Consider the following 25,729-nt stretch of genomic DNA (forward strand, 5'->3'; position numbering starts at 1 on the left):
GGATCACCTCTCCCTCCCCTGCTGTCCTTACCTCCCTGCTGGGGTCCTGAGAGCACCAGGGTGCTGGAGACACTGCCCACCTCCTGCCCCTCCAGATTTCCCCCAAACCTCCTCCTGCTCCCCAAGATCCAGAGCATGCTCTGCTTTGTGGGTCCCCTTCAGCCCTAAGGAGGGTGGGAGCAAAGTTCGGGGTTGGGGAGAGCTGGAGAGGTGGGTTCACCAGCCCCTCCCCCAGCGAGAAACTGGGGGGCCTCAGGTAAGATGCTGAGCCTCTCCAAGCCTCACCTTCCTCATCTGTCAAGTGGGTGTGATTGCACCTGTCTCCCACCTCCCTGGGCCTGGAGGAACCTGAACCCACTAGGCGTGCTTTAGACCCAACGCTGACAACAAATCATAGCTGATGGGGTAGATACTGACAATCACAGATGGTAGGCGTAAGTACTGTGATGGGAGTACAGGGCCTGTGGGCTCAGAGAGGGGTGACTAGGGAAGGCTTCCTGGAAGAAGTGGTATCTGAGCTAGACCTTAAACAATGTGTGAAAAGTAGTTGTTTCTTTTTTCATTTGTGTGATTAACAAGCACCTATGACACGTCTACAGAGTACAAATGCTACGTCAGGTGTTGGAAAAATAAAGGCACATGAAGTGTCGGCCTGAGGAGATTTGAGGCCAAGAAAGCAGAGAGGACATCTCAGACTTCCCTTGCCAGGCTGCGGGGCCAGGGCGATGCCAGGCTGGGCGTCTGAGTGTTGCCAGGGCTGTCCCTATGTGGGCTCAGGGGCTCGGGCCCTTGCTCTGTTAGGAGCCAGAACCAGGCAGTGGGGCAGTGTGCAGCCGAGAATAGGAGATGGAACAACCTCCAGGACATATTAAGTGAAAAGTAGCAACGTGCCAAGCGGATCGGGCTGTCATGCTTCATATGCGTGTGTCAGTGTGTGAGTACACGATGGGGACACGCAGGCCAGGGACTGCCAAGTCACTCAGCAGCTACCTACCTGAGACCCTGCTCCTGGGAGCAGGTAGCTGCTAACCTGGTGGCCCACGGGTTGTAGAAGCCAGCAGGCCAGGAGGAAGAGGGGACAGGCCCAGAGCAGACAAGCAAGGCAGGAGTGAATGCCCGCCCTGCCCCACCTCGGGGCTGCCATGTGACATGGAAGTGGATGCTTGCAGTATGCATACAAGCGTGTGCTGGGGCGGTGCTCAGCCCTGACCCACGTGTGAACCTCAAAAATGCACCGAGTGAAAGAAGCCAGGCACAGTGTGTGTGTGGTTCCATCCGCAGGAAGCATCCAGCATAGGCAAATCCGTAGACAGAGAGGAGTGGTCGCCAGGGGCTGGGGAAGAGGGTGAGTGATGCTGGGTGTTGGGGGGATGATGGGAACGCTTTGGAGCCAGGAAGAGGCAGTGGTCACACAACACTGAGAATGTGCCCAAGGCCACTGAATTGTTCATTTGAACGTGGTCAGTTGCTTTGCTTTGCTTTTACTGAAGTATAGTTGATTTACAACATTGTATTTAATTTCTGCTGAACATCAAAGTGATTCGGTTGTAGGAACATACACATTCTTCTCTCATGTTCTTTTCCATGATGGTTTATCACAGGACATTGAATATAGTTCCCTGTGCTATACAATAGGATCTTTCCATCGGTCCAGTCTGTATATGATAGAGTGTCTCCACTAATCCCGAATTCCCGCTCCACCGCCCCCTCGCCCCAACCCCTTGGCAACCACAGATCTCTTCTCTATGTTTGTGAGTCTGTTTCTGTTTCATAGGTTAATTTACACCCTGTTTTAGATTCCACACATGTTATGTGGCTGCTTGTCTTTGTCTGGCGTGCTTCACTTAGCACGTTAATCTCTAGTTGCACCCGTGTTGCCGCAGATGGCGTAGCTTTGTTCTTTCTCATGACTGCACAATCTTCCACCGTATTTCCTGTGCGACCTCTTCTTTATCCATTCCTCTGTCAGCGGGCATTTGGGTTGTTTCCGTGATTTGTCTGTTGTGAATAGTGCTGCTGTGAACATTGGGTGCCTGTATCTTCTTGAATTATAGTTTTGTCTGGATATATGCCCAGAATCGGATCGCTGGATCATTTGGTAATCCTATTTTCAGTTTTTGAGGAACCTCCATACGTTTTCCACAGTGGCTGTACCAACTTGCATGTCCACGAACAGTGTAGGAGGCTCCCTTACCTCCACACCCTCTAGCTTTTGTTCTGTGTCATCTTTTTAATCATGGCTGTCCTGACTGGCGTGAAGTGTGGTACTTTAGTGTAGATTTGATTTGCATTTCTCTGATAACTGGCAGTGTTGAGCATCTTTTCATGTGTTTTGTGGCCATTTGTATTTCTTCCTTGCAGAAATATCTATTTAGGTCTTTTGCCCATTTTTCAATTGAATTTTTTGTTTCTTTGTTATTGAGTTGTATCAGCTGTTTGTGTATTTTGGTGATTAAGCCCTTGCCAGCCACATTGTTTGCAAATACTGTCTTCCCTTCTGTAGGTGGTCCTTTCATTTTGTTTATGGTTTTCTCTGCTGTGCCAAAGCTTGTAAGTTTGATTCAGTCCTATTTATTTTTTATTTTATTTTTATTGCCTTGGGAGACTGACCTAGTAAAAACATTTGTACAATTTACAGTAGAGCATATTCTGCCTATGTTCTCTTCTAGGAGTTTTCTGTCCCATCTCATGTTTAAGTCTTTAAGCCACTTGGAGTTATTTTTGTGCATGGTGAGAGGGTATGTTCCAGCTCCATTGATTTACATGCAGCTGTCCAGCCTTCCCAGCACCACCACTTGCTGAAGAGACTGTCATTCCTATTGTATATTCTTGCCTCCTTTGTCAAAGATTAATTGACCTTAGGTGTGTGGGTTTATTTATGGGCTCTCTGTTGTGCTCCATTGATCCATATGTCTGTTATTGTGCCAATACCATGCTATTTTGATGACCGTAGCTTTGTAGGATTGTCTGAAGTCTGGGAGGGTTATGCCTTAAAATGGTCAGTTTTATGTGAATTTTGCCCCCATAAATCCTTTGAAAAGAATTCAAATGCTGTCCTGACGATTGTGTGTGTGGGGACAGCTGCCCTGGCACCAGGCACCTGGCCAGGAAGAATGGGGCCCGAGCAGCTGTGAATCTGCATTTCTAGGTGAAATCTCCTGATTTGCAGGTGTTAGCAACTGACTGTGGTATCTGAGCCACCCGTGGGGGCTGGATCCAGGTCACGGCCACCAGCCTGCAGCCTCTGCCCCATGGCATCACTCTGAGTGCAGAGCGCCTTACTGGCTGCCCACAGGCCTCAGGCTCTGCTGGGAAATGAGGGCATATGGAAAAGTACTCCGCGGGGAGAGAGTCCTAGACAAACACGAAGTCGCTGGTGGTTTTCAAAGACACGAGCTGCAGCCTCTTAAAATTCCACAGGCCTCCCTGCCATGGATAAAATGCTTTCTGGGGAGATTGCAAATGTTTGCCCTGGTGGGACTTTGTTATAAACGGACTTGGTTTTGTTTAGTTGGTTATGTTTTTATTTGGTTAAAAAAAAAAATCTTGCAGGATCTTAACTGAGGACTCCATGTTAGTCCAAATAAACCAAGAAAGGGCAAGCAAGATGGACGAAGAATCTGACTGCCCCCTGCACACCAGGTCTGGCTTGAGGTCCTGCGTGGCTGCAGAGACCTCCAGTGGATGGCCTGTCAGCATCAGCCCGTTTCTGGAGTGCCTGCTGTGCGCCAGCCCTCCTGGCCAGCCCTCTGTGGCCCCTCCTTTCTAACCCTCCCAAAGGCTGCACGAGGCAGGAAGTGGTGTTGCATCGTTGTAAAGGTGAGAAACAGGCCAGAAAGGTGGAGGCACTGGCCCCAGGTCACACAGTTGGGAGGCGGCAGAGATGGACAGTGTGGCATATCTGCCTCTTTCAACCATGTCTCACAGCCACGCAGGCTGAAGCCAGGTCTGCCCACAAAGTAACCCTCACGGAGGCTGCTTGGTCACTGAGCTTTCTGGGACACGGAACCCCATGTGTGCCAGCCAGCCTGCGAACCCACCCAGTGAGCAACTCTCCTCTGGTACCCAGATGCAGACTATCACCCAGGCCGAGGCCAGAGAAAGGCCATGTACAGACCCCTCCCAGCCACTTAACCCCCCACCCCTGCACCACGCTGGGCCAGCTTCCCACAGCAGAGGCCAACCCTGCTCCCACCGAGGCCCTAACAACCCACCCAACAAGGAAATGTCTCTGAAGTCCTTATCTTCAGAGCTTCGCTCCTGGACTTTGGGGAAGGTGGTTGGCCTGTGTCTAAGAAATCTGCTTCAGGTGAACCTCCACTCCACCCGGCGGATGACCTCGGTGTCTGCGCACGTGTTAACTCCTCAGCCTCTCCCCTGAGCCCAGCAGGCTGACATGTGACTTTCACTGGCTCTTTCATCCCGAGTTCTCCGATTTTAACCAGCTCCAATTCAGAGTTGAGCACCACACCTTTCCCTGGCCCAGCCCTTCCCCGAATCCTCTCTCCATCACACTGACACTAATGCTCCCTCTCCCTGCTGCTGTTTTTTAGCATGAATCACAGCATATAATTACACATTCAGTTTCTTGTGTTTGTGTTTACTGAGGGCAGAGGCCTTGCCGGCACATAGTAGGTATTCAGTAAATATTTGTGGACTGGCAAGCTGGATGAGACAATGGTGCGGGAATTTTTCTGTGGCCTCAGCAGCGTGCAGTGTGGGTGCATTTGCTGTCCAATGGCGCCCTCTGGTGGACGCGATGCCAACGCCAGGCTGAGGACTGACCCTCCTTTGCTTTCAGCATTGTCCCCAGCCCTGTGCTACCTGGGATCAGTGAAGGTTTGATTGATTGTTTTTGGTTCCTTGTTATTCAAGAAGTTATTACTATTACTGTTTTCAAACTCAGTGCTTTAAAAATTCTTAGATCCCTGTATGTGTTTGGCTGTGCCAGATCTGAGCCGTGGCACATGGAAATCTTCAGTTGTGGATGCGGCATGCGGGGTCTGGTTTCCTGACCAGGGATCGAACCTGAGCCCCTGCATTGGGAGCGTGGAGTCTTAGCCACTGGAAAGTCCCTGAACTCAGTCTTTTAAGAAGTAAAAGCGGAGACGGATCTAGGTTAGAAGAAAGTGCGTTTATTCTAAACGTCCGTGTGGACTCGCTCCTCTCTCCCCCGCTGTGAGAACTTTGATGAAAGTCTGCTGGGCTATAAAATGGGTGCACTGTTACCAGCCTGGGAGGTCATAGGGAACATGTGATCTGGGCACAGAGGAAGACACTTTGGAAACTGGAAATGTAAAAATCACATCTTGGCGATCATCACCATTATTTATCTATGTACTTGGGGCTTTTCTTGGAACTCAAGTTCTCCCAGCCTGGGGATGGTACTGGTGTGTTGGAGGACTGGTTGCTGCCTGTAAGTCTGAGTTTCCTGGTGGACCTGTGGCTGGATGGCGTGTGGAGCTTGGCCGTGCCATGTCGGGGCTGTCAGGGAGAGGCCTTCGGGGTTGCTGTGCCTGTGTTGCGAGCGAGTCAGAGCTTCTGCACCCGGAGGGCCACGTCCCCTTCAGAGTGGGCCCAGCAGCACCTGGTGATCCGATGATGCCTCCAGGCCTTCAGACAGACCTGCCGCTGGCCTCCGAGCAGGGTGACCCCCTTTGGGCTGGCTAGGGTGGGGGAAGTAGCAGAGCTGTTCCAAGATGGCAGACCTGCAAGGGCCACCCGCCCTGCGCGGCCTCACCAGACCCAACGGCAGCCAGGCGCTGACTCTGAAGGAGCCCTCTCATCTCCTTTCCTGACTTGTTCCACACGACGTCAAGGGCGACAGAACGAGATGCAACAGAAGCAAAATTAAACCCCAGACGCTTCATTTGATTTGAACATTGCTTCTTTAGCGATTTGAGGTCTCAAGTTGCCCCCACAAATTCCTCAAAACAAAGTATGTGCCGCTGACACTTGCCTCTGCGTCCCCCAGAACAGTGATGACTGGCCACGCTTCCCCAAACACACCGTGGCGTCCATCTCAGCTGGCGCCTTCTAGGGGATGCTGTTTCTTCGTGACTCAGTCTCAGTAGGTTTCTGATCCTGGGACTCGACCTCCCTCTTCTAGTTATCCAGCTTGCTGGCCATAGTTGCTCACTGTGGTCGCTTGTGATCTTCCTCTGGCATCAGTTAGAATGCATAGTCTTTCATTTCTAGTTTTATCAAGTCTGCACAGAGCTATAACTAATGTGGAGATTGGAGTCTGATCAAAAACCTCCCAACAAGTCCAGGAATAGATGGCTTCACTGGTGAATCCCAGCAAGCACTTAAGGGACATTTAAAACTGTTTTTATTTCCAAGCACACTAAAAAATTAAGGAAGCTTTAGGGCAAAGCTAAGTGAGATGAGGTGCATCAACTGAGAGTAAAATGAAAAATGTGGAAATGGCGACCTGTGTGAGCGTGACCTTGGTGCTAAGTCACATGTCTCAGGCGCTAAAGGGGCTCTGGACACTGGCCTGGGTGTGGTGTCCATGAGCCGAGGCAAAGCTGAGCACGGAATCACACCCACAACCCACCAAGAACCGGCCACTAGACAGACTGCTGGACAACGTCAGTTGGTGACTTTATTTCTTACAAAAGTTACATTGAAAGAAGAGGTTGAAAAGTCAAGTATACTTGATTTGCACATATTTGCCAAGTCTCACAGGATTCAACCACTTCGATAATTTTATTGATAACCAGGATATACATATTAAAAGCCTCACATTGAAGCTCAGTACACACATCCAACCCCAATGACAGATGTGCAAATGAGTGTGCAGAACAATCTCGGGAACTCCTGTCTCCTGTTTGTCCTCGGCTGTGACTCAGCCCCCCCAGCCCTTTTCTGCAGTGACCGAGCCACCTCACCTCCGCCCTCCACCCCGTTCCCCTCGGCTACGTCTGTTGTCAGGGTAGGCCCTCTGTGGTTCTGCGCCAGCCCTGATCAGGATAGAGGATGGGTTAATTCAAACAAAAGCAAAATGGCTTATGGGTGAGCAGAAAGGCGTGGAGACCAGGCGGGAGACGCCCACTCTTCTCAGCATGGAAGGGGGCTTGGGACCCCAGACTGTGTCAGAGATGGTGGAATCCCATAAAACATGGACAGACCAGGCAAGTTTTAAGGCGAATCCCCAGGGTTGGGGAGCTGTTTGCTTTCTGGCATAATTTTAAGCTCTGCACCAAGGGTCCTATTTTATCACTTGTGACGTGGGTAGAGAAACAAACAAAATGATACCCAAAAAAGGTACGAATTTAAAAAAATCAAACCAGTTGTTGCCATCCTGAATACTGTCTGCAGGCCAGGTCCACAGGGCTCCTGCCTCCAGGTCCTCTCCCCTTCTCAGGGCTTCGTCCGCCTCCCGCAGGGTCAGCTGCTCAAGCCCGGGGCCACAGAGGGGCCAGCATACGCCGCTGATCTGGCCGGAACCACACAGTGCGGTTCCAAAGCCCTGTCACGCACTCCAGATTGCTAAAATAAACTGAGAACAGGAGGGAGGGCAACAGAGGACCACACAGGAACGACTGCTCTTTGGATCTCGATACTCTCCAGTATGCAATACATTCATGTAAGCCCCACGGGAGGGGACCCCGCACAGCTCGCCCCTCTTCCCTGAAACATTGGTTTCTAAAAAATAGCTTGTTTGCAGCACACCCCCATGATACGTTGCCTGAACAACACGGCCCACTTTAAAACACACGTGCACGCACACACACTGACACGCGAGGACTTGCTCATGGGGTCAGGGCCCACCAGCCCCAGGCCAGGAGCGAGCGTATGGCCCTGCTGCTCCCGTAGCCCCCACGGGCTCCTGCGTCCAGACCCCTCCTGGACCGAGGGGGCCCGAAGAGTCCCAGGGCCACTGACCGTGGCGTTTCTGTCCACTGGACTGGCTTTTCTTCATGACTGAGGAAAGCAGCTCGGCACATAGGATTCTAACAACCCGTGTAACAAACGCTGAGCGTGTTAACAGACTCCTGACTGTGCAGGGAGAGAATGACATCTGGCTCCTCCGTGCGGCCACATCCCTCCATTACTGGACAGTGACATCACTCGTGGGGAACCTGCCGTCTGTGACCGTGAATGTGTGAAGTCCCGCTCGCTGCAGGCCGCTGGGCCACTCGCCCTCGGGGTCACAGGGGAGCTGTTGATACCCTTTCCAACCCCAGATAAATTAAGTCCATGGACAAGTTCTGAAGTGATGAGAAGGCCTCACACTGAGAACTCCGGGGCCCCTTTCCTGGGTCTCATCTGTAGTCGCCTGAACCGGAAGCCGACGAAGGGGTTCATCCAGAGCAGCGAGGGGGGGCCTCCAAAGACGGACTTCATCCCTTCCCACCGCAGCCGCCGCTCCCAGGTAGGCTTCTCGCTCTTCAGCCTCTCGATCTCCTGGGAGGAAGAAAAGCAAGTGGGCGGCAGCACCAGGAAAACCCTGGGCAGGTATGAGCAGGAAGGGCAGGTGAGCGGTCACCACGGGGGAGGCACCACCCGAACCACACGTCCTGGTCCCAGTCTTGCGGGCCCCTGTGCACACGGCCGGGCTGCAGCCGCTGGCCAGACCATGTTAGACGTAGCTGGGCAGCGGCCTCCAGGTGGGTGCAAAGCTCAGGCAGCCCCAAGGCCGCGAGGGGGGCCAGGCCTCCGGGCCAGGTGCCAATTTCCTTTCCGGGTCTTACAAACGTGTCTAAGTGCCTGCTTGAGGCCTTCAACTGAAAGGCAGGAAGGCGATCCAGTCCCTGCGATTCACTCGGCTGCCGAGGGCAGGGTCTCCGAGAAACGGGGCGTTTGCTGGCTCCACCTGCCTGGCTCTGTTGACTTTCAAATCAAAGGGACCTTTGAGCCTCGAGCTGTGCCCGGGGAGAGGGACACAGGCAGTGATGCTGTCATGGTGCACCGGGGCTACCCCGCCCACGTCCTGGGGAACACCAGGCCCTTGCGTCCACTGCCCACCCACTCCGGTGCACTGAGGCCAAACACACCCAGCAGAGGAGGGGCATACCGTCTCGTCATTGCATATGGAGTGGATCTGGGTGCCGAACATCACCGCGGTGAAAGTGAAAAACAGCAGACCCTCAAGGCACAGGAAGATTAACAGGATGACAGTGACAGGAGGGGAGAAGTCACTGCACTCTGCGAACGAGAGGGGGGCTGGCTGTGACGGCGCGGCGGAGCACCCCCCACGTCCCGAGCCTCAGGCGTGGGTCCAGCTTGCGGAAGGGCCCCTCTGCGCCACTGTCCACAGAGAAGCGAGCTCGTTTCATTCACAGGCGCGCCTGCTGTCCACCCGGGGCAGAGGGTGGCCCTACCAGGCCAACATTCACACCACCACAGCCTGGTCGGCAGATCTGAAATACCCTGTATCTCCCCAGGTTTCTGTTGAGACTGTATTCATGTACTGAACTGTGTATTAAAACACAACTAAAGCCAGAAAAGATGGGAGTTGCCTGTGCCTACACTTGTGAAACAGGACGCACACACCAGTCCATGCTGCACGGCTCGTCCTGCCTCATCCGATAGCCCTGAGTGATGCCTGACCAGTGGCTAGAGCACACGCCAGGCCTGTGGGGACAACACGAATTTTGGCCCAGTCTCAAAGGTCTGCAGGATACGAATGGTACTCAGCAGAAACTGTTAGCTGACAGGAAGACCCAGGTGTGTGTGTGTGTGCGTGTGTGTGTGTGCGCATGCATGTGCACGTGCGCATGTCTTCATCATACTAGCTAAACGGCAGTGTGAGAACTTTCCCATATTCTCCTCTTAAAATTCTCCATTAATTTCTAAAACAACCGTGAGGACTTCCTCTGAAACTGGAGGCCCCTTCCTCCCTCTCCCCCTACTGCAGCACGAGCAAGAGAAGCCGCCCCCCAGGCCTACCTGTCCACTGTCCTCGGACGCAGGCGATGAACTGCAGCCCGCAGAGGACCAGCGCGTGCACGGATGCCAGAGCGATGTACATCTGCAGGGAGACACCGGTCAGCACGGCGCCAGGACCCGAGGGCGTGCACTCGAGAGCCCACTGCTCTGTCCCAGGCTCAGTGAGGGTGTGGGAGGTGGGCAGTAGCAGTGAGGGGGAGCAGGTGACATGCCTCCCTGGGGCCACTCAGGACCAAGGACAGTAATCTCGCAGACTAATACACTGCGGGGAAACACATTTTAGTGACAACGGTGGGTCAAGGTATCCAGGAGAAAGTTAAATCACAGCGAACACTTGGAGCAACAGGCAACACACGCTCATCTGCTGGGTGCCTCTCCGCCAGCGACAACACAGCTGTAATCTGAACCCCAGAGAAGGGACTGCAGGTCTGATGTCAGAATAACCACTCACTCCAGGTAAGACAGTATATCAAAAATTAAGACTCAACACAAGTCACTACATGAGTAGTCTCTTTACTCACAGTGAAGAGCACAAAAAATCTCTGATTCTTTTCTCCGACACAGTTGTTCACCCACGGACAGTGATGGTCCATTTTCCGAATACATCTTTTGCAAATGCTGAAAAGAAGTTAGATTTTCACTATTCTGTGCTCTGAGGAAACACCACCCACTGAAAACAGCTCTGCTAAGAGGCCACCCGGGGGATCCTGCCCCAGGGAAGGTGGGTGCTCCGGATGTCCTTTCAAAGTGGTCCCGGTGGGGTGTTGCTCAGGCTGCCCTAAGGATGGGGGTCCCTCCAGTGGTGGGTATTTGGGTTCCCCACCGTCAGCAGTGGGCGCTCAACCCCCGCCCGCCCAGGGGCCCGCGCCCCCGAGGGCAGAGCCGCTGTGCCTGCAGTGGTGGGTATTGGGGTTCCCCGCCCCCCAGGGCAGAGCCGCCATGCCTGCAGTGGTGGGCGCGCTCAGGCTTGACGCAGCAGCACTTGGGGCACTTGTAGATGACCTCTCCGGGCTTCAGCTGCAGGCTCTCCATGTACTCTTTAGTAGCGTTTCCTTTGGGGACCGCCCCCTACGGTTTAGTAACAATGTATTTTAGCTGGGAGGAACAGAACTTTTAAGAAAAAAAAAAAAAACCCAGTAAATTTAGGAATTAGTCTTAGGTGTTATTCATAAAGCTGTTGTTGCCACATATATCACTGTGAAAAATGGCTATCACTCACATAACATAGGACCAGAAGTTTTGTTTTCATGAAAAAGAAAACAAGCTATAAAATGAACTCAAATAGCACATTATCCTTCATAATTTGGAGTCACCTGGATTTTTCCAACTTCATGCAGGACACGCCAGAGGCTGGCTGTGTTTGCTCAGCCACTCCCCCTCCACCCTGGGCAGCCAGTTCTGCCCACACTCCTGGGCAGGGTGTCCCTGATAAGCACACCCACAGGTTTCCTATCAGCTGCACAGAGGGTGGCTGAACAAAACAGTCTGAAAAAGGACTTTATCTCGTGTTTTAAAGTTGCATAATGCTTCCCTGCAGACCTATCACAGACTAGCCTGGGGAGTGTGGCCCTGGGCCCCTGATGCCCTGTGTCTGGCCCCAGGAGTGGGAGTGGCAGCGGGGCTCTCACAGGGCGTCCACGCGAGCCCCCAGCACGGCGAGCTGCAGAGGGCCAGGGAGCCCTGTGTGCTGGGTAGCCATGGGCCACAGGCTGCAGGGCGGAGGGTTTGCTGTCTGGGCAGTGGACACAGGCAGTGAAAATCATGTCTGGGAGATCATTCTGGACGCCATGGCTGTGTGGACTGGGAATAAACCTGGGTCTTGTTTCTGTGCCCCATGGGGGCTTGTCCTTCACACAGAAATACGTATTTCTAGAGAAGGAGCCCTACTAGGGAGGGGAAGACCAAGCGTGTGAGGACAGGAAGGGTGGGGGAGACGGCAGGGCACTGCTGTCAGCAGGAGTAAAGACAGTCAGAGCCCGCTGCCGGGGACGCAGGGGCTGAGCCCAACTCTGCGTGGCAGGGCCGACACCACGTCTGCAAAGCCCAGCACGTGCATGTGAAGACCGAGGACCACTGGGCTCCAAGGTACCCAAGAGCCGGGCAGGCCGCCCTATCACCAGAAGGAAGTGATGGGGGCAGGGCCCCAGGTCCCGTAAGAAGAAAGGGACCAGGTTTAGGCGCGCCGCACCTTAGTTCTCACGGACACGCACTCGCTGCTCCACAGTAAGCGCGCGACCCCCACCCCCACCCACTTAACAGCGCTCATTAGGCAACCCGTGGTGACCAGAGGGCGAGGAAATAAATGCATTTTCTGGTCCTTTTTGCGGCTCAGAGCCCTGGGCAGCTGCCTTGGTCCCCCTCGGGGCTGCCCGATGACTCCCCCAGGTCCCTGCAATTGGTGACCTACACTTGATTCTGTTGCTGGAGACATGCTCTCCCAGGCCAAGCGTGAAGCAGAAGGGCCAGCTGGGTCCCCTAGGCCCGGGTCTTGCCAAGACACACAGCAGGAGCGCCTGCTTCCTCCACACCAGTTGGGCCCCTCTTCACCCCACCAAAGAAACCTCCTGGGTACCTGAGGCATGTTCCTCAAGCTCAGGTTCGCATTCCAGCCATTTGCAGGGTGTGTTTTCTCGTCGGTGTCTTCCCAGAACCGTGGTCCCCAGCCCCACGTCCTATCCCAGCGCAGCCTGGGTGCTCCCCTGGGCAGTCCTCCTGACAGCTTCCCTGCAGCCTCTCCTGGCGCCCGGCCTCTAATCTGCACTCCATAAATACACCCCAATAGCACTTCCATCCGGATGCTGTGTGTGCTCCAGGGACGCTGCGGACCAGGCCGCCAGCCTGTGCCCGAGAACTCAAACCCCAAGGCCATGGGAGTGCGAGGCCCTCCAGCCACAGCCACTGGTGTCTCCCCAGCCTGGACCCGACAGGAAAGCCCACCGAGGGCAGGCACTCACGGGGTCAGTGAGCATGGTCCGCAGGTGAGACGACAGGGCGAGCACCGCCAGGCAGTTGAAGACCACCCCGTTGACCACGGAGTACCAGAAGTCCTTGGAGGGCAGCAGCATGACGAACGTGACCACGAAGTCCGCATACAGGACCAGCAGCCAGGTCAGCACGGCGCAGGTCATGCCGCAGCCGTCGCGGATGAACCATACCCTGTCGGCCGTGTCGGCCTCAGCGGGAGAGGAGGCCGCAGAGTCGTAGCTGTCATCCCCGGTCAGCAGAGGGTGGTGCTCGACGTCCCGCAGCCGGTGTCCTGAGGACGGCATGCTTTCCCTGCGGGAAGGTGCGAGGGGCACACGGTCACGGCAGCTGCCCAGCCACGCCTCAGCGGGACGACACAGGGTGAGGGCCAGACGCACACTGCGGGGCCCAGGCTCCGAGCCCAAGGGTGAGGCCTGGGCACCCTGCTGCCCACGCAGCACCCGGAGCCCACGCAGGTCAGCGGCAGAGAGGCTGGTGGACAGGCGACTCTTGCTGCTCATGCCCACTCTGGCCCCCGATGCAGAGCTCAGGGTTCTCGCCCGATGGTTCTCCACCTCGCTCAGCATGTGCTCTCCCTTCCCCCGAGTTCTAACTCTTTGACGATGGGTGAGCATGTTTTTGAGCCAGGCTCCCATTTTAATCTCCATCTTTCCTTTATGCTGTTCCTAGAATGCCCTTCCTCTCTCATTCTTTCAACAGTTTCCCTCACTCACTGGTCTGTTCTTTTGACAACCCTCCCACATTAACTGGGAAATTATCTGAGAGGTGAGAACACGTAGGGCCAGAAACTAAAGACAAACTTGCACTTTTCCTCGTAAACATTCTGCTGCTGCTTTACCCCAAAACCCCCTCTCATCTCATTTACAACCAGATGCAACAGTGTGAAGCTGGTCCCTCTCTCAGATCTGGTGGCCTGGTGATCGCCACACAGCTTCCTAGTGGGTCCTACAAGCCCACCAAGGCTGAGAAAGCCCTCTGGCCAGACTCCCTCTGCTGCGTGGCTGCTCCTCAGGCAGGACGCAGGCCATGAGACGTGGCACCTGGGTGCTGGGCAGGGCGCAGGGCCGTGCGTCCAGAGATGGAGGAGCCTTTTGTCAGAGTCCGGTTGTCTGGTCCAGAGAGAGGGGCACAGATGGCAGCTCTGACTGTGAGGAAGAGCGTGCACACACCAACCCAGGGGAGCTGGAGGGGTGGGCTGGGATCGTCCCAGAAGCACATTAGGGTCCTGCTGTGTGCCTTAGAGCCAGACTTGTCAAACCCACCCATCAGATAGTCTGATAGCCCACAGTTACTTCAAGATTTTCAAGAAAGCAGTCCACGAATGTGGGGAGGCTGGGCCACACACACTGGGCTCTCTGTGATCAAGACAGGCGCCTTCTGCTGAGTCACAGCACCTACGCCGCATCAGTGCAGCAGGAAAGGAGGGGAGGAAATGAAGAAACTGCTCCCTCACACTCACTCAGCTACAGATACTGAGAATGTGAGAGCAAAGGGCGCAGCAACTGGCGACGCGACCCCAGGGCGAGGGCACAGCCTCACTCCACACCGTCTCCCACGGAATGCTCTGTGTTCAGGTTGCCTGAGACCCGAAGGCACGGTGTGTTGGCCGACAGTCAAGCAGATGTCACGTCATCGGTTCTCTATTTCCATGGCTAGTTTAACGGGCTTTTGTCTACACCCTGTGAACCTGTTTCTCCTCGTGTTAAATCAAGCCTCGCTTCCCAGAATACCAGGAGCAACACTGCACATCTCCACTGTTTCAGGGACAGCCATCCAAGCAAAACCTTTCCAGTCATGTAGCTAGGAGGCCTACCCTCATCTTGTAACTCCTGCTGATAATTGGGATCTTGCTCCAGGACACACTCTCCTCTTAGAGTAGGTGGTCAGCAAATCATTGACAGGAGGTAACCATTAACCATCAACAGGGTACAAGTTAGCGTGAGCAATTAGAGAGGAAACAGTGATTATATACCTGAGGAGACACTTACCTCACAAATTATTACTAGACATTACTTGAACATTTTGTGCCTTTTCTTCAGGATCTTAAGGTGCATACTGTCCTATGTGACAGGATCTGAAAGATAATAAAATCTAATTAGAAAAGTTGCTTGTTCTGGCATTCAGAACTATCTTTAACTATGAAATCATGACTCCTGTAGGTTTTCATTACTAGTAAATTGACAGAATCCTGAAAATTATAAACCTGTCCATTTTACCTCCGTTACTTTAGCCCCGGTTTTAAATTAAACCTGTAAGCCAAAATCCCTTGAGAAAGAGCCTTGGGGATAAACCAGACCAAATCTAGTCAACCTGCATTTCAACAGGTAATCGTTTTACCAGCCACAGCCAAGGAATTGCAGCAAAGACAAGAGTGAGAGGGGAGAGGTGCACCAGGGCCCCCGGGGAAGGGGTCTGGGGAAGGGGCACAGTGCACGAGGGGGCAGGTGGGACGGGGAGGGGTGTCTCCCACTGGGCACCGGCAGGTGGGCGAAGGGACACTGCCTTCCTGGAAGCACTCATCTGGCCCCAAAAGAAAAGCTGACCGACAGCACAAGGTGGGGGCATTCCCCCAGAGAGATCAGACTGCTGCCAGGCTTCCCCAGGAGCAGGGCTGCCAAAGGACAGCTGACCACCGACACGGCCCCTGCCACGCGCCTGGCAGATCTCAGGCTTAAATGTGAGCGAACAGCCGACAGTCAGTTATTTTGGAGAAAGCCCCAACCAGGTCTCTTGAGAGACAGAGCCCCAGAAAGAAACCAGAAGGAAACAGGAGTGAGAGCAGGTATAATGCACAGGGAAGAAAACCGAAGAGATAAGAGGCTGCATTTGTGAGACAAAGAGGAACATTCTGAGAACTTCCTACTTACTTAAAAACATGAGAGAATTTTAAAATCTTAAAAACAGGACTGGAAGAGAGAGTGGGACGCCTCCCAGAAAGGAGAACTAAACAAAAAAGAGCCAAGGAAAAAAAACGAGGAGTTTGAGATTAAGATACATGCTGTTGCTGCTGCTGCTGCTAAGTCGCTTCAGTCGTGTCGGACTCTGTGCGACCCCATAGACGGCAGCCCACAAGGCTCCCCCGTCCCTGGGATTCTCCAGGCAAGAACACTGGAGGGGGTTGCCATTTCCTTCTCCTATGGAGGAAAGTGAAAGTGAATTCACTCAGTCATGTCTGACTCTTTGCAACCCCATGGACTGCAGCCTACCAGGCTCCTCCATCCACGGGATTTTCCAGGCAAGAGTGCTAGAGTGGGTGCCACTGCCTTCTCTGATATATATGCCACCATACAGAAACGAGATAAGCAACAAGGACCTGCTGTATAGCACAGGGGACTGCATTTGATACCTTCTAAGACTAATAATGGCAAAGAATATGGAAAAGAATACACACACGTGCACGCACATATATATAATAATTGAATCACTTGCTGTACACTGGAGACTGACACAAAATTGTAAATCAACTAAAAACAAACTGGGGGGAAAAAAAAAGACCATAGGAGAGAAAAGGAATCAGAGGACAAACTTCCAAACAACGGGATGCCTGGCAAAGGCAGCCCCCAACGAGACATCCTTCCCTGGCAGAGCTCCACTGCCGCACCAGCCCTGGCGCCTCAGGGCCGGTCCGCTCCATTTGCATCCAGTGTCCTACCAACAAAACCCTGCTCTGCTGGGCAAACCCTCGGTGTCTGTTGTCTGAAACCCAGACCTCTGACTTAAGACGCCAGAGGGCTGGCGAGGAGGACGGTGAGGCGACAGGGCACTGGTGGGCCTGAGGAGCAGGCAGGCTGAGCTCCCCTGGCGGTCTCCACGGAACGGGCTCTGGGCCCCCAGGAACCGGGGGCTGCTCGCCGCTTCCTGGCCACGCACGCCCCCTTCCACCGCGCTGGCTCTGATGTCAGGCTCCCCTGCTTGCCCTCCACGCTGAGCTGGACAACCTCCTGCCCACGGCCAGCAGTGGCACGCACACCAAGGTTCTCTGGTGTACCTGTGACTCTCAGTCCTTTCAGAACTCTTTTGGTTACAAATGTGGCCGTGAACAAGCTGCTTAGACTAAAGTAGGTGACTTTCTTTTTGATAACTGCATCTATTTTATAATTCTATGTGTGTATTTTTCACTGTGCTGGGCCTTCAGCGCCGGGCAGGTTTTGCTCTGGTTGCGGAGAGCAGGGGGTACCCTCTAGTTGGGGGCGCGGGGTTCTCATTGCCGCGGCCTCTCTAGTTGCAGGACACAGGCTCTACAGCATGGGGGCCTCAGCAGTTGCGGCTCCCCAGCTCCAGAGCTCAGGCTCAGGAGTGGTGCTGCTCGGGCTTAGCTGCTCCACGGCATGAGGGATCGTCCCAGATCAGGGATCGAACCCGTGTCTCCTGCACCGACAGGCGGATTCTTTACCCACTGAGTCACCAGGGAAGCCCAGAGGTGACTTTTAAAATATGGCATTTACACATAGTAACTTTACTCAAATATCTATGCAGGAGCCAGCAACTTTAAATGCTAAATAACATGCTGAACCAGTAATGCCTAATTATGCTGAGTAATATTTTCCCCTTTTCATTCACATTCATTCTGAGTATCTTCAAATAGGCTTATGTTAACACTGTTTTAAAAGAAAACTGACTCTGTAAAACACAGGTCAACACATCCCAGGGCTCGGGCTTAAGCAGAATCTCTACAATGAGGCCAAATCCCCAGTTACTTTCATAAATTTTAAAAAGTAACCAACACAGCAACCACTTTGGAAAGTGGTCTGGCACTTTCTCCGAGTTAAACCAACACCCACCCTGTGATTCGGAAATTCCACTTCTAGGTATTTACCTCAAGGTGAATGGGACCTGGGCTTCCCAGGTGGCTCAGTGGTAAGGAATCCGCCTGCCAATGCAGGAGATGCGGGTTTGATTCCTGGGTCAGGACAATCCCCTGGAGAAGAAAATGGCAACCCACTCCAGTATTCTTGCCTGGGAAATCCCAGAGAGAGAGGAGCCTGGTGGGCCACAGTCCATGGGTTTGCAGAGTCGGACACGACTGAGTGAGCACACACGCACGAGTATGAACACAAGACATGTACAGAACTGTCCACAGCTGCTCCGTTCATCACACCCACCAAACGAAAAAACCCAAATATCCCTCACCAGGGGATGAACAAACCAACCATGGTTACTCATACAAATCATACTAAAAAACGGGGGGAGGTTAGATACATGCAGCAATGTGGCTAAGTGAAAGAAACCAGACACAGAAGAATGTATGCAGTAGGAGTCAATCTCCATGGCCGTCTAACCAAGCCAAGCTAACGTACTTTGAAAGAGCTCAGAATGGGGCTGGACCACGAGTGGGAAGGAAGGAGACACCAAGGCAGCTTTCTGATTCGATGCAAAGTCCCCTATGTGGACAGGGCAGCAGGCTACACAGACACACGCACTGTCAGGACAAAACAAACGGTCAAAGGACAGTTAAGGGGCTTCCCTGGTGGTCCAGTGGCTAGGATGCCACTCCTAAGACTGGGGGCCTGGGTTCAGTCCCTGGTCAGGGAACCAGATCCCGCATGCAGCAGTGAAGACTCAGCACAGCCGAATACATATTTTAAAATAAAAAATTATACACTTAAAACTGTCCCATTTCACATGAATTATTCCTCAACTAAAAAATGAAGAGACAAAACGCCCAGCACTGGTGCGTGTGCAGGTGTGAAGGGTGTGGTAACAGCTGCGTTCTAGGTGCTCTCCCTGCAGACACGGCCTTCTGAGCCAGGCCCTGTCTCACTTTACCCTTAATGCTATCTGTGGGCAGGTATCTTATTAATCTCTTCCCCTGATGTTTTCTCCTCATACCTATAGACAGAAAATGGATCTCATAAACAAACTGAAAACAAGTAAACAAAAGACATCAGTATTCTTTGGTGATCAGTTGCTATTGTGGTAACAGGAATGTCTACCCTAGAGTCTGGTGTTCATGTTTACATTAACACCCTGCTTTTACACTCAGCATTTTTCTACTCTTCAGACACCCACTGCTGACCTATAAAAAAGAGTAGTAAGCAAATCTCTGCCTCAGGCACAGAGGCGGCATGAGAAGCAGACACGGTGCCCTGAGATCTGCTGCATTCAGACGTGGGGGCGGGCTCCCAAGCTCCGGACTCCATGCGAGGCCCGCAGGATGCTCACCACAGGCAGGTCCCCGGCCCACGAGGGCTCACACACCAGAGATGGGAACCAGCCTGCTAAGTGGTGTTCCGATGTTTCCCCCCAGTGACAGGCAGAGGGTGATGATGGAGAGAGCCGACAACAGCTCATCCTGTCCAGAGAACAGAAAGGTGTCCGCTAGGAAGGCAACGGTGCGAGAGGCACCGAGGCAGGAAAGGGAACCATGGGCTGCAGCACCACCCCCCACCCCCAGCGTAAGGGAGGCAGGGACGGAGGCTGGGGCCACCCGTGAAGCACCCAAAGGCCACGCTAGGGCGGCTGGAACGCCACACTTCGTTCTGCTGCAAAGGGAGACACTGGGGCTTGGTAAACAGATGTTTGAGAGCCATCTCTGACCAAGCATGACTGGATGGAAGGAGGAAGGCAAGCAACCAGGAGGGACTGCCAGGACGGAGCAGATGGGGGCAGGCACGTGACGGCTGGAGCAGGCAGCACACACAGGCCTGGAGGGTGGGCTCGGGAGCCAGGTGGGCCTGGGGCTGGCTCAGCAGGGGCACCTGTGTGTGTGATTTACCCTCTTTAATGATCCGCCTGGGTACATTTTCCATTATTTGGTCTAAAATTTATTCTCTGGATTTCCTGTTATTTTCTCAACTTACTATGATGTAAGAGAAATAATTATGACCAAAAAATAAGCTTCCAGGGAGAATTTTAAGAACTCCAGGGAGGTGCCGTCACTGGGGATAACGGGAAGATGTCACACATGGCCCTGCAAACAGGCTGCTCTGAGGCAGGGGAGGCTTAGGAGAAGGGCAGGATGCCTGCAGCCCGGTGTAAGTGAGCCAGCACAGGCCTGGGGGAGGTGGGGCGATGAGACACAGGCTGCGCACTGCAGCTGGTGAGGAGGGGAGCGTGCAGATCACCCAGCCCGCTGCATTCACCGCAACTGCAACCATGCTCTTAAGTGTTCTTCCCATCCATTTGCAATCATCAAAGATTTAGTTCGGGCTTTCAAACAAGACCAATAATATATGCCATATGAACCGCTATTTTCTTCTCAAATTACTGAAGCTGAAGAACGGAATATTAACCTTTGAGGGAAAAAAACAACGGACCAAAGCCAAGTCTCAGTGGTATGCTGCCACATCTGCCATTCTGTGAACAGTAAACTTAACCTCTCTCAGAAGGTCTCTCATACTAAAACAAAAGAGGACAAACTGAGAAACACAGAAGGAGCCAAGGCTCTCGGTGGAGGTGGGGGCGACTCTGGCTTCCTCGCCTTCCCCGCCAGCCACTCCCAGACTCCTGGCTGGCCCTTCTCCTCCGCAGACACCTCAGTGTTGGGGTGCTCAGGCGGGGCTTGGGCTTCCCTCGGTGGCTGTGTGCTCTCCAAATGATCTCCAAGAGCTCAGCTCCGTGAAGTTAGAGAAGATGCATGTGGAAACCCGCAAACGAAGAACGTGCTGCTGAGTGTCTGACCGGTTACTCAACAAGACCACAGTCCAGGTCAAAGCAGAAACCCCTCCACCCACCAGACTGTTGGGATCCCACCTTGTCATCTTGATAAACAGCACCTGCACCACCATCTAGTTGCCAGCGTCAAAAATCAGGACACACCCTTCACTTCACTTTTCTCCCCCAGCTCCCCACCCTTCACCCATGAGCAGGTCCTGTGGGCTTGACTTTCAAAACTTGCCTAGATGTGAGCCACCCTGCACCAGCCTGCCTAGCCCGATCAAGGCTCAGGAGCCCTCACCTGGGCTGCATGAACCAGCACTGTTATATACTCGTGGCCTCTGTGCAACCCCCAAACTACTCCCCGGCCCCTAACCCCAATCAGCATCTGGAGCCCGTTTCAACAGAGAGAAGTCAGACCCTGCCACTCCTGGTCTATCAAAACCAGCCAGCGGCTGCCTCTACAGTTAGAACAAAACCCCCAGGCCTCCCGTGTGGCTGCACAGCCTTACCGCCCGGGGCCTGTGGACCTCACCTCTCACCTTCCTCCCACCCCAGCTGTCTTGTTCCGCTGTCATCACCTCAATGGAATGTTCTACTTATACCCCCGGCACACCCTGAACTCTGCAAATACCTGTTGAGTGAGATGAGAAAGCAAAAATGAAGCCCACAGGACCATGAATAGGGAAAAGGGTCAAAGGGGGAGCCTGGGGTGGGGTCAGATGGTGGGGGGGGGGTAATGTGGGCAGCTTAGGAAGGGGAGGGCAGAGAGAGACCCCCAGTAGCAGGGTTTATTCTGGGTGTGTCACCAGGAGTGCACAGGCTGCACGAAGCAGCCTCGAAGGCACATGGACAACATACCAAAGCTCCACCTTTATCCCTGTACCACAGCCACAGCCTGTCAAATGGGGGTCTGTTTAAGGAAAAAAAAAAAAATCTTCGGAGTTTTGACTCCAGAGCCCATGTTCTTCCATTAAACACACGGCCTCCGAGAGCACTTGGTTTTAGAAAATGCATTCTGTAACAGAGTGAGTTTTGGAAATACAGAACGCTAAGAATTAAAAGCATTTCAACCAAGATAACGCTGTAAAAGCCTGTCTCAAGAGAAGCTGGAAGCCTCTCTATCCTTACTGGTCCTGCTAATTACCGGGGCTGCACACGCCCTGTGCCCTCTCCCAGAACGACCTAAACCGGCGGCTAACAGAGCCGGCCTCTCCTCCCATTAACTGATAATGCTCCCCGCACACCCAGGGTTTACCATGCACCTTCCCCTCGAGACCCAAGTCCTCCTCCCCGTCACTCCTCCTAGGAGCTGCTAACGCTTCTGTTACCACTCCGCCCTTTCCCTGCCCACCTGCCCACAACCCAAGCTTAGGCTCCCTCACCTTTGGCTGTCCCTCTGCAGAATCCTAACCGATAGAGGGGCCAAAGCTTGGGGCCACGGCATTCAGGGCTCCACTGAATCTGGCTCCCGGGCCTCTCCGGGCTCTTCGCCCAGCCTTCCTGCTGTTTCCCTGCTGTGTCCGTGGACCCCCCACCCCCTGCCCCGTGCTTCTGCTCCTGCTGTCGCCTCCGTGTAGAAGACTCCCACTCTGCCCAGCAAGATCATTCATTCACCAAACATTTACCAAGCGCCCAAGACACACACAGCACTGCAGGATAACAAAGTTGTTTTCAAAACTGTGAGGTGCTGTACCAATATAAGGCATTATCTTGGCCCCATGAGGAGTCTGGATTTTATCAGACAATTAATAAAGTTCTACTGGCGCGTTTTCAAGAATGGAATCAAGCAGTAATGGAGACAAGAACATGTCTGTAGATAGAGGCAAAGAAGTGGGTGAAAGAGAAAAAAAAATCAGAGGCAAGTGACTGATGAAATGCCATCCCAGAACAGGCAGAGCAAAGTACAGACACGTGAAACTGTTCCCTCTCGACTTTGTAGATGACCAACTCTGCAGGTGGCTCAACTCTTCTTGGGTGCTACAGCTGAAGGGTCACACACAAGTTGTTAACGTGACACTGGCTTTGGGGACAAAAGGGAGCAAGAGTAAGTGTTTGGGAATCTATATTTCATGCTCTGCTCCAGTGTTTGATTTTTTTTTCTTACAAAACAAGTATGTATTAATTTTATAATTAAACCATTACTTAAGGGAATTCCCTGGCAGTTCAGTGGTTAGGACTGTGCTTTTCACAGCTTAGAGCATGGGTTCAATTCCTGATTCAGGGAACTAAGTTCTCACAAGCCTCAGGTGTAGCCAAAAAATTAAATAAAGTATTACTTTAAAGAAACATACCCCCCAAAAGACACTGATGCTAGGAAAGATTGAAGGCGGGAGGAGAAGGGGACGACAGAGGATGAGATGTTTGGATAGCATCACAGACGCAATGGATATGAGTTTGAGTAGGCTCCAGGAGTTGGTGATGGACAGGGAAGCCCGATGTGCTGCAGTCCATGGGGCTGCAAAGAGTCGGACACGACTGAGCGACTGAACTGACTGACCCCCAAAAAGCTGCTTCAAAAGAACTATCCTTAGGGCTGTTCAGCATGGTCTGGAGCAGGGAACGTCTGGAATCATCAGGAAAACGACTACTCATTTCATCCCAAGCATTAACTTCATATGTGAACTTACTGTTCGGTCCAGTTCCTCAAATTAACAAAGATGATATTACTATGTCACCAAACGGTCCAAGCCTGCAGGGAACAGTTTCAGTAAAAGTGGAAAGGTACGTCCAGATGTTTGACTGACTGGCTCAAGCCAGTTCTTATAGAGAGTTCTTTTCAGTACTTTCTCACTGAGGTCATTCTAGTCATGCCAGTATTTCCCAATTTACTCACTGTAATTGAGGTAGGCTCTGAGTCACTGGTTAAAAAAAAAAAAAAACTTCTGTATACATGTCTACTCACTTGACTTTGAGGCGAGATGTGTGCAGAGAGTTCCAGCTGTTGTTCTATGAATTCTTTAGGAAATTGCCTTCATTTAGTCTCATTCTCCTCCACCTCACAACTCAAAAATCAACCTACCAGCCTCACTCCAGAAAGTACACAATCCAAATAGTGTCCATCATTCTGACCCTTCCATTTTTACCAGAATGTTCAAAAGATGTAATTTAACATGTGTGTTCCATCACATTTTTCAAATATCCCCAGAGATGTTCTCTGTAATCAAGTATCCCAACTTACTAACAAGCAAATTTAACAAGGTGACTTTTAAAAGTTGCCTTCAGTTTTGTAAAAGTTGTAAGACAGTATCAAAAAACTAGGTCTGATTTTGAAAAAATTAAAGTTGTAAAAGTATCAGAAGATTCAGTTCACTGTCTTTGAAGTGAATAGTCTAAGAAGGAATATATGTTGGCCGAGACTTCTAGACCCTGGAGCAAGAGGCCCGAGATTGGCGGATGAGATTGGCGGACCAGGTTCTAGCTTTCTAGACCGAGATTTGAGACAGTAGCAGTAAAATAGATAAACCTATGTACATTAAGTACAAATGCTAAGCAGACTGCAAACGTTAAACACTGTAGCATTGATTGGACTGCACTTTACAGGACCTAGTCAGCAAAAGAAGCTACAGAGCAGCTATACGGACATTTCTTACCGTCACAAAACCGGTTACCCACAAGCCAATAAAGTGTCTCCATCCAACAGCGAAGAGAGACTTAGTTCCAGCAGCAATGACTCCTCAGGAGAGATGATTCTGGCTGCAGCAAGATTCAAACATTGCCCTGAAGGCTGACCTGACTGTCCCAGGTGGCCTGGTAGGTAACCCCCGAAAAGATCCTGGGCAGAGTAAGAAAAGAGGAGGGAGCTGGGCAAAGAACAAAAAAGAAAAGCTAAAAACGTATAAAGGAGCGAAGAACAGGCGCATTTGAGAAGCCATAGGCGATGTTTAAGAAAGCCCATTGTAATGCTTGCCCATAAACTACTCTTTACAGCTTACAAAGGGTTTATAGCTATTATGTCTTCCGGCCCTAACAACAACCCCCTTATTAGCTATCAAAAGGAGGGAACTGTGGCTGGGGGAGCTGAGTGTCACGCCCAAGGTCAGGCAACAACCTGGGGCTGCGATTCAGGTCCTACCCCGAGAGGTGCACCAAGGAGTGACAAGGAGACACCTGGCAGAGGAAGGAGTCAAGCGCCGGCACAGAGGTGCCCCCGAGAGGCACTCGGCAAGGTCGCAGGTGCGGCGCGCCCGGGTGGAGCAGGACGGAGCGAGGGGCCCGAGACTGGCGGACGGGGGTGCCCGGAGCGGCTGGGAGAGCCGGGTGCCAGCAGCCCGCCCGACCCGGCCCGCCGCGCTCACCCGAGGCCCGGGCGGGGTCGCCCGGCGCTGCGGCTCCTCCCGATCGGCGGCGGCGACGGCGGCGTCGGCGACTGCAGCGGCCGAGGCAGGGACGCATCATGCGGCCGCGCTCATGGCCGGGCCACGGCGGGCCCCGCGGCTCGGCCCGGTCCCGCCGGGCCGGTCGGAGGGGGTCGGCCGCCCAGGGGCACAAGAGACCCGGAGGCAGGCCGGGGAAGCGCGGAGGCTCGGCTCCCGGAAGTGAACCGCGCGGGGTCGGCGACGCCGCGCTTGCGCAGATCCGGCCGCGCCGCGGCGGCGAGGGCGGGGGCGGGGTTTCTGCGACTCTGGGACCGCGGGTCCTAAAAACTGGCTGTTCCAGGGAAAGCTAGCCCTCCTTAGTCTCAAGTTCCGCTTTCTAAAATAAAGCGATCCGTGCAAGCTGAGGTCTGGGGAAGAGAAAGGATGGGGGCTACGGGCTGCCGCAGGCTTTCGGACCCGCGTGTCCAGGGGCCCGCGGCGGCGCGGGTGAAGCCAGCGAGAGGTGCGAGCTCTGCGTGCGGCGCGCGGGGATGAGAAATCCGGTCACGGGTTAGTGGAGAACCGCCAGGGGGAAGCCTGGGCCGGAAAGCGAGTTGGGGGAAGGGGAAGCGCCGCTGTTTGCGTGATTCCTGATTAACAGCCTCTGGGGGGGCGTGGGGACCTCAGCGTCCCAGCGACCCCTTACAGATGGCTGAGTCCTAAGTTTGTCGAAGGTAGAAACGTGGTTAGCTTTGTTTGTGTGTGTGGTGGTTGGCGGGGGTGGGTGGGCAGGGGCCGGGTATTTCCTATACTAGGAACAATTTCCTCAGGGCTGGGAAGTAGGCGCTCAGTTAGTGTTTGTTGTTAAATTCTTTAAGTACCCACTAACTTGAAAGATTGATAAAAACTAATTGAGGGTGCCAAAGCCTTTGTGTGGATCACAAGAAACTGTG

General features: G+C 53.1%; 1 protein-coding gene across 1 annotated transcript; it reads right to left on the reverse strand.

The window, feature by feature from the left end:
• Window positions 1–6,877: 6,877 nt before the first annotated feature.
• ZDHHC7 (zinc finger DHHC-type palmitoyltransferase 7) lies at window positions 6,878–24,793 on the reverse strand. Its single transcript, XM_068992108.1, has 8 exons — window positions 24,777–24,793; window positions 14,871–14,956; window positions 12,852–13,173; window positions 10,841–10,965; window positions 10,419–10,515; window positions 9,898–9,979; window positions 9,023–9,153; window positions 6,878–8,412 (listed from the first exon to the last, which is right to left on the reverse strand). Exons 3-8 carry the CDS (start codon window positions 13,164–13,166, stop codon window positions 8,236–8,238), a joined length of 927 nt encoding a protein of 308 aa, XP_068848209.1. The 5' UTR covers window positions 13,167–13,173; window positions 14,871–14,956; window positions 24,777–24,793; the 3' UTR covers window positions 6,878–8,235.
• Window positions 24,794–25,729: the final 936 nt, after the last annotated feature.

The sequence above is a fragment of the Capricornis sumatraensis genome, chromosome 20, assembly GCF_032405125.1.
Source record: "Capricornis sumatraensis isolate serow.1 chromosome 20, serow.2, whole genome shotgun sequence".
In the NCBI taxonomy this organism is placed as follows: Eukaryota; Metazoa; Chordata; class Mammalia; order Artiodactyla; family Bovidae; genus Capricornis; species Capricornis sumatraensis.

Excerpts from the sequence above, each read along its gene's own strand:
- ZDHHC7 (XM_068992108.1), bottom strand. The coding sequence starts at position 13,166 with ATGCCGTCCTCAGGACACCGGCTGCGGGACGTCGAGCACCACCCTCTG. Across the intron at positions 10,966-12,851 it reads GGACCATGCTCACTGACCCC|GGGGCGGTCCCCAAAGGAAA; the intron begins GTGAGTGCCTGC and ends ACTAAACCGTAG. Across the intron at positions 10,516-10,840 it reads GAGCGCGCCCACCACTGCAG|CATTTGCAAAAGATGTATTC; the intron begins GCATGGCGGCTC and ends ACTTCTTTTCAG.